An 8675-nucleotide genomic window follows, 5' to 3' on the forward strand; every position below is an offset into this window, starting at 1 on the left:
ATACAGATAATAATCTGTTTAGCAACGCGCTAAAGCTGTGTGCAGTCTCATCAGCATGCAATTTTTTGTTTGACAAGACTGCAGCGCCACACACACCATTACGAAAACATCATGTAGAGATTGTTCCAACCGTTCCAACATCCTTTTTGTTCTATACTGCGCGACATTGGTGACTTGCTCCCGAGTGTGCATCAGTACAATGGTGTTTTACGTATATGTAAAGTTTCTGCTTGACAACGTGGAAAAAGTCACTTCATCGGTTCTAGTGAAAGATTTCCACCCAAAGAGCACGGAAGATTTTGCGGCGGGAAATATCTATCAGGTTTATTGGGAGGGAGATGACAAAACAAAGGGCTGATACTACGACGCTGAAATCCTACAGATGACAGGTAAGAACACCTTTATTACTGTCTGAGTACTTTTGTAATTTCTACTTTGCGGCAGCTGTGGCTACCCTTGTATTTACGTAGGGCGTTGATTGATATTGAAACTTCATTCAGCCTCTATGTATGTACCGCCGTGAGCACGCTTAACACGGACGCTCGAGTGATTGTCTTTCACTGACGTTAGTGCCGCTGGGCGTCGGCCGCTGCGTCTGAGACAAAATTAAAGTGGAAGCAGGGCACGAGCTGTCTCCAACGTCCGCGAACATACCGTGCAGTATGGTCTTGGACTCTGCGCCCAGCGCTCAGAGGCTGTAATATCAGTGCAGGACGCTCAAGCGAGCGTTCCTGTTAAGCGTGCTGACGGCGGTACAGCACTCGAATTTGCTTGTCAGGGCTATAGGAATGTGTTCTTGAGCTTTTCTGCCTTTCGTAACGCGCACCGCTGTTGTGCAGTTCTCACGTTCAACTTGCAGGTTTGCGAATTCCGTCCTGTTTGCAGCATGTTGCATGTTGATGGATGTAACGAAATTAATCTGGCAGTGTCCGGTAGATGGTAGAGTCGCCCGGCTGAAATTCTCCCGGCACCTCCATCAACTGGGCCTCGTGATTACGTTTTTTTTTCTCACTGGCGCCCCTCCAGGCATTCTTCAGTTGTAGTAATGAACTGTCTTATGTACAAGCGATGAGTGGCTGGTCTTCCCAGGGTGAATCCGTTGCTTTTTTTTTTTGGGGGGGGGGGGGTTATGTGTATCACTTGGGACTAGTTCGGAAGCATAGAATATATACTTCACTGCTCTCGGTTACAGCTCAGTTGATGACCATGTCCTAGCTGCGTGTATTGAGTATTAAACTGTGAAGGCCTCTGTAGCCGAGAAAGCTGCCAAATGTGACAGAGGTTCTCACGCCACACTAGGAAGGAAGTGTCGATTCTGCATTGTTTCCTGAAAACTTGACATGGATGCGAAATTCTAGAGGCCCCGTGTACTGTGCGGTCAGTGCACATTAAAGAACCCTAGGAGGTCGAAATTTCTGAAGCTGTTCACTGCGGTATCCCTCATAGCCTGAGTTCCTGTGGGACGTTGAACCCCCATAAACAAAACACCTGGGGCTGCAGTTTCATATAGCAATGTTTGTTACTGCTGCTGAACAGTGGCGAAAATGATTCATTCGAAAAAAAAGGACAGACTACTCAATTGAGCAGCCAGTCTCTGATGAGTGTTGGGGCAATTCTGGCTGATGGCCAGATAGGCACTGTCAATTAAATAATTTAGAATAGAAGCTGCTGCAAAAGGCTTGGTGCAGGAAACATTATCTTGCATTTTATCATTACAATCAATATATGGAAAATTGTGCGAACATACCCCTAAAAGAGATTTCTTTTCTTCCCAGAATCCAAAGAAGAAATGGACCAACATATTTCTGGTCAATGACACCGTGGCGCAGTCGCGCGCCCCGCAAAACGCCCGAGACCTGGCACAGAATAAAGTATGTATGCGCAATTGAAACCCGAACCTTGTAATGAAATGTGATGTTTAATCTGTTTTCAGTAACGTTGTGTCACATGCAAGCATTTCTGCAGTTTGCATCGAAAGAAATTTAATTTTTTTTATAATGTTAAAGACAATATGGGTGAATATGTGTTTTGACACTGTGTTAACTACTGCAGGTTTGAAACATCAAAAAGTTGCGGATGATCGCGCAGCAGGCCGCAACGGACGACCTTATGGCCAGAGGCACAGAGACAGCAGCAGAGAAAGAGGTGCAGAAGCTGAGAAGAGAAAACGAGGAGCTGCGCCAGCTGAGCATCAAGCTGCAGCACCAGCTCTTGCGCTTCCTCTCAGCTGATGGTACACTCCTTATAATCAGTTTCTTTTTTCGGTATTTTACTGCTGTGCAAGCTTATTGATTAAATGTTTTCAGGTCACATAACCTGGGAAAAATTTTTGTGTGGTTTAAGAAGGAAGTGTGTGTGTGTTGGGGTGGGAGGGGGGGAATAGCTTACGGCGCATATTGAAATCTGCGGACTGAAGAGCAACTTGCTCTCACTTTGAAGGATTTAACCTAGCCATGACTGCCGACAAATCTTTTTGTGTTACTCTTTTACTCTCTTCCCTTGCTTTAAAACACCATACCAATAATTGCTGTACCTGCTTCAATGGCTGAGTGGTCAGGGCACTTGGCTGCTTAGCCAGGACACCTGTGTTCAATCCTGGCCGTGGTGGCGGCGTTTTGAAGGAGGCAGAACACAAAAAGGGTCCGTGTACTCTGCAACGTCTGCATATTAAAAACCCCATGTGGTCAAAGTTATTCCCAAACCCTCCACTGCGGTGCCCCTCATAGCCTGTGTGTCGCTGCGGGACATGGATTAATTGTAAATTGCGGTTAAGCCATAAATCACAATTTTTTATTTGTTCACAAAGTCAACACGCTAGTAGTTCACTCAGTCATGTTGGCTTGTTCAATAAGACCAAGCTTTCCATTAACGTCAGATCTTAAAATTCATTAGTTCAGGTGTTAGAAAAAAAATAATAAATACCTGACAAAGCCATATCTAAACATGCACTTTCTTGTGGGACACGAACTGATAGATTTTTTGGCACAGCAGTGAGCCATGCCGCAAAAATCCCCAGCTATGGGAAGGAATAACGGTAGATAAGGTTGTAGTTGAGCTTATTTTGGAGGCACTTTTCGCACAGGTGCATGGCTGATTATGTTCGAATCAGTATAACATCTACCACAAAACTGCGTCTAAACTTGAGTCGGGTATGAATCTGCAGTCGAATTGTCAACGAGCACATGCATGAGTGTGTGTGAGGGCTGTTTGTGGAGTGCGAGGCGTTTACCATGAGAACAGGCACACAATATTATAAATATACGGGACATGTGCCTCGCGGCCCGCTCCTAACAAAGACTCAAGACTCGTCCTCTGTGGCTTCAACATTTCTCTTTGAAGCACTGAGGCGACCAACTTGCAATGCATTCTTGCAAAGAGCAGTAAACACAGGAGAGGACGCTGCAGCCAGGCAAGGGTTGTACTGCTCCACTCCGCACCTCTGAGGAGCGTTCTTTCAGTGTTGTAGTTTAGAGGCCTTGCACTGGATAAAGCGGGAGTGCTCCATATTGTACTCTTGAGGGTAGCTTAAGTATTGTCTGTTTTCTGCCTCAATATATGAAAAAATTAAGCTGTGCTCAAATTTCGCATTACAAAAAACCATGATCGTTGGTGAAGTTATTTTCATTGGTCTACATCTGTGCCACCCTTTGCAGCGCTGCCTGCTGCGTCTGCACCTTCCGCGGCCGTGGCGGCTGCATCTGCCAGTGCTGCACCTGCCCGTGCTGCTTTTGCCTCTGCTCCACCTGCCAATGCTGCATTTGCCTCTGCTGCATCTGCGCCTGCGGCGTCTGCTTCTGTTCCACCTGCGACATTGGCACCTGCAGCATTGGCACCTGCGGCATCAGCAGCTTCTTCACTGATGGCTCCTACATCGGCAGCTGCTACCTGGGCGCCTGGAATAGATGCTCCTTGGGCTGAAGTGTTATCAGCTCCCTCCTCTCCGCCTGCAGCCACCTCTGAGCCTCCACCGAGCTCCATTCCCGGAGCCCTGGCTCATGTGGTCTTCACAGAGGGCTTGGGTAGCCAGGAGGAAGGCCCCACCAGGGAAGGCACACAAGTGTGCACAGTAGCAGAGGTTGGGAGGGTATGTTTAAAGATACAGCTTAACAATATTTAATATTAGTATTAACGTTACTACTTAGTTGTTTCACATAATAGCGAAGGCGAGACAATGAAACTCTTGTGTCTTGTGCCACAGATACTGGCAAGGTGGCAGAAGCAGAGTACATTCACAAGCAACAAATTTGCCGGGCTATTACTATTTAGGCAGCTTCATTCCTTCAGTGACAGCCACAACATTAAAGGTCCCCTGACCATGTTCAGAGATTACAAACAAACAAGTACTCTGGATAAATTGGGCCGCTAGTGCCAACATCTGTACATCGTTTTTTGGTGTTTTCTAGCTGATAAAAGCTCACATTTTGGATGATAGTGGTCTTTGAGAATATAACGGGATGCATGCCAACTCAAATTTATATTGTGTGTTCCTCTAAATGATAGTGTAGGAATGCAACAAAAAAACACACCTGTACTTCCATCTTTTCATGGCTTGCAGTATAAGTGTGCGTGCTTAGGTAATACTGCACTTTTCAGTTGCTGGAACCAAAACAGAAGGCAGCGAAATTTCTTGATTGTGATAGCTATATCTCCAATATTAAATGGTCAATACAGAAAATTTTTGTGGGAGGGCATTCTTTGAAACAGGCCGGAAACCATTGAAGTCAAACAAAAATCCAACCAGATGGTGGTCAGGTGCACTCGGGTGCGACAAGAGCAGTGTGGAATGAAGCACAACTCTTGGTTCGGAATATGCGAGCTTAACAATAGACTTGCATGGGACCTGGGTATTGATTTAGGGAAGATGTGTGGTATATAGCTGGTTGTCTGCGAGTGTGAAAGCTTCGACAGCTAGTGAGAGGACACATTCTGAAAATATTTGGGGCTGTGAATTCCTCAGGTTTGTTATTGGAAATCCGTGGGAGAGACATTTGTGTTGCAGTGGACGTAACATGGCCAATTTTGATAACTGTTATTTCTTGGAAGAGCCTACCTTTTTCTTGTTTTGTTGTTTTATTAGTTGGCCAGGGGCCGCAATATTGTCATGAGCTGAGGGCAGATACGAAAGTGACGTAACCTTTTTTTTGTGCTGCATTAACTGCTATAGTCCAACCTACACTGAACACAGATTGCCTTGAAGCAGCTGTTTTTATGGGCTCTATGGCTGTGTGTGTTTTTTCACATTATGAAGTGGTGTTGAAAGTAGTTTGGTTTGATTTCATGCAGGTTCACCTGGCCAATGGGGTACATCTGACCAAAGAGTTCTATGACCATTTGCTGACAGTGCCCAAGGACTCACACTTCGTGAAGCGAGCCGCGACTGCCATATGGTCGACGGAAGTGCTGGCTAAGCGGAGTGTGACGGGCACACTGTCAAACCGGTTCGCCGCCCAAGGCGGAGAGAAGCCGCCTCAAAAGCCCCTCACCCCCCACAAAGTTGATGCACTGAAAGGTGAACGCGATCATCTTGCTCTCTGTTCTGTGATTTAACTGCAGTTTAACTCTCAAATTTATTAGTTCTGTAATTTAACTGCAGTTTAACTCTGAAATTTATTAGTAAGCAGACTAAAGTTTTCACTCAATGTGCTCTGTGTCCGCAAAAATTGATTGCTGTTGGTGTTAAACATTCTGTGTGATTGATATTGTGCTTCCACCTTCAGCCATGAAATTAGATATTTAAGCGTTTTTAAAAGAAAATAATGATTGAAAGGTTTATTGTTCACAGTGGGAAAGCAATTCAGGAATTTTGATAGCAGATAATTTGACAGCCAGTGGAAGAAAGGACCATATGTTGTGGCATCATCACAACATCCCGACTGGATTGTGAGAAAACTGCCCATCATGGAAGGTAGCAGTGAAATTAATGATTGGTTGTGAGAGGTGGCGGTGAAATAAAGAAAACTGTGAGCCGCTGAGCTTAAATGTCCCCTCAAATTTTTTTTGTTTGTTTACAGCTGCCATCTAATGTACCGCAGCTAAATTAACTAGTGCGGAGATCCAAATGTGCGGCATTCTAACACTCATGGTGCATTTTCTTTTCTACGCAGTGTTTTTCACGCACTACGCATCAAGAAAGGGCTACGGAGAGGAGGACGTCGCCAACGCCTCGAAGAACATTCGAATGTGGTTATCACAAAAAGCCTGTGAGCTACGGCGACAGAGGCCCCCGAAATAAACATCTTGCGTAAGCATAGAAAATTGCATGCTTCTTTATCCGAGAAGTGGCATGGGATTTTTTCCTATGCAACTTTCTTCATATAATGCACCATTACGTCTCACCATACATACCGAATGCAGCAGGGCACATGCCAGGCTCGTGATACGAGCCTGTATGCCTGCATGCATGGAAACGTCGTCTGGTGTCACGGCCTGGTGGATTTTTATGCCCATAAACATCAGCCCGGAAACACCAGCCCGGAGACACCAAACCGTATTTTCTGGTGTTAACACCAGGCACAACCTCGTGGGTTTCTCAGCCCCAAAAACACCAGCCCAGAAACACCAGCCCGGAAACACCAGCCCGGAAACACCAGCCCGGAAACACCAGCCCGGGAACACCAGCCCGGAAACACCAGCCCGGAAACACCAGAACCGTGTCTGAATTTCCACTCTGGTGTTAACACCGCATACGGCCTGGTGGAATTTTCAATTGGGCATCATCGCACCCGGACAATAATCAGCTGATACTTAACCTACAGAATGATCTTAATTCTCTTGAGCGCTGGTGCCACATTAACCGCCTGTCCGTGAACGTCACTAAAACTTGTTTTCAGATTTGCCATCCCCCTCAGAAGCTATTGCCCATCACACCACTTCTATACCTCAATTCTGCTGATATTTCGCCGCAAGATCGAGTTTCTTTTCTGGGTATTATCATTGACCCTCACTTAAAATTCCATCATCATGTAGCTGAAACGTGCAAGAAACTTTTTTTATGGGTTACGCGCACTAATTAAAGCCCGAAGCTATTTTCCAGTCCAAACTTTATTCTCACTTTACTACGAATTCATCCACAGTCACTTAAACTACGGTATCTCATCTTGGGGTAACGCCTATCATATTCATCTCTGGTCTTCAATAAAACTGCAAAAGCAAGCCATGCGCATCATAACCAATACCCCTCGAATGTCACCCTCCCGCATTTTGTTCATAGATTTAAACGTTCTACCTGTCTCGGCCCTTTATTTCTACAACATTGGTATCCTATTCTTTAAGATTCTTCATCATTATCTCCCGCTAAGCATATTTTCTGCCGGCCCGATCATGAGCAACATCGTCACACGTTTTGCGCTGCGTAATAACTTTTTACTACCTAAGGTCAGAACTAACTACGGGAAACAATGCCTTCATTTTTCATCCTTATCATTTTGGAACTCTTTGAACATAGACGTCAAACAAACTAATACGCTTTCTTTATTCAAGATCAAACTAAAGCTTTTTGTTCTTAATTTCTGATTTTTTTTGTTATTGATTCTATGTATCGCGGCATCTGTGAGTGTTTTATTGTACATTATCGTGCATTACATTGTTTGTATTTCAATATTTTCAGTAACTAATATTACACTATGTGCATATATTTATTCTATTGCGTCGCTAATTAATGTGTTGTGTATTTTATATTATGTTGCATATTGAAATTTATTTTCATGGGAGGTCCCGCCCGCGGTCTTGTACCATGGGACCTCTCGCTGTATACAATTGCAACTTTTATTGTATTCCTCAATAAACTTTCAACAACTTTCAACTTTCAACCCATCACCGACACTGTCGCACCAGTGTCCACTAAGGCCACGACACAAGTACCGTCCACTAAAACTTAAATGCGGTTCCTTAACATAACAATTGCCAGAGGAATTGGCAATATCGATGACCGGGCGACCGCTCCTGCATCGGCCGCGCACGTTAGTTTCCCGGTGACGATGGGGAACGACGTTAGAGAGAAGGCGAGCGGCGAGAGCGGTGCGGAGGTGGAGTGAGGCTACGGTGAGAGGCCTCGTTCTGTAGTGGCGCGTAGCTGCTTGGGCGCTGAGATGACGTAAAGACACGGTCATGAACAGGCGCATTGGAACTGGGATGGGGGTGCGTGCGACCGTTGGCGCTGGTAGCGGGAAAACAGGGCCCAGTGACGGCACAATCTGGAGATGTGACCGATCAACCCCATCGGTAACAAACAGGTGGGTCACGGGGACACTCGAAATAACACTCTTCGTATCCAGTGTCGAAGTGGCCATCGTACTCTGGCTGCCGCAGGTGGCGTTGCGGACGAACTGCCGCTCTGGGGTTGGGGCGAGTGATCTGGGGAGCGTCGCTGTAGTCGATGCAAGTGGCACTGGTAGTAGCTTGACTGGACAAACTCGAAGGGGATGAGCGGTAGGCCGGAGCAGCCTGCAGAGAACAGCTCTCACACGAAAAGTCACTGCGGCGCACAAGATGACGAATGACGTCAGGAAGGGTCACATCTTCACAGGCTCGTGGAAATCCACTCTGGCGAGAGTGGCGACGCTAGGCAGGCGGCCGAACTTGGGAGGAATTCGCCGCAGCTTAAGAGCTTCAAAGGTGCGACAGTCCTTGATGACATCCGTGGGGGAGTCTAAGTTTTCTTTACTAATAAGAAAACT

General features: G+C 45.9%; 1 protein-coding gene across 1 annotated transcript; it reads left to right on the forward strand.

Moving 5' to 3' along the window:
* Positions 1 to 2076: 2076 nt before the first annotated feature.
* On the forward strand, positions 2077 to 6022 carry LOC149361452 (BEN domain-containing protein 5-like). The gene is made up of 4 exons (XM_089568083.1): positions 2077 to 2233; positions 3951 to 4084; positions 5284 to 5509; positions 6012 to 6022. The coding sequence occupies exons 1-4, from the start codon at positions 2077 to 2079 to the stop codon at positions 6020 to 6022; spliced, it is 528 nt and encodes a 175-aa protein (XP_089424209.1).
* The last annotated feature ends 2653 nt before the right edge of the window (positions 6023 to 8675 follow it).

Source organism: Amblyomma mixtum, chromosome 2, assembly GCF_055824585.1.
Source record: "Amblyomma mixtum isolate Tamu chromosome 2, ASM5582458v1, whole genome shotgun sequence".
Lineage (NCBI taxonomy): Eukaryota > Metazoa > Arthropoda > Arachnida > Ixodida > Ixodidae > Amblyomma > Amblyomma mixtum.

Bases quoted from the DNA above. Each gene is read 5' to 3' on its own strand.
- LOC149361452 (XM_089568083.1), top strand. From the start codon at position 2,077: ATGATCGCGCAGCAGGCCGCAACGGACGACCTTATGGCCAGAGGCACA. The intron at 2,234-3,950 runs GTACACTCCTTA...CTCCGCCTGCAG, and splicing joins GCGCTTCCTCTCAGCTGATG to CCACCTCTGAGCCTCCACCG. The intron at 4,085-5,283 runs GTATGTTTAAAG...GATTTCATGCAG, and splicing joins CAGTAGCAGAGGTTGGGAGG to GTTCACCTGGCCAATGGGGT.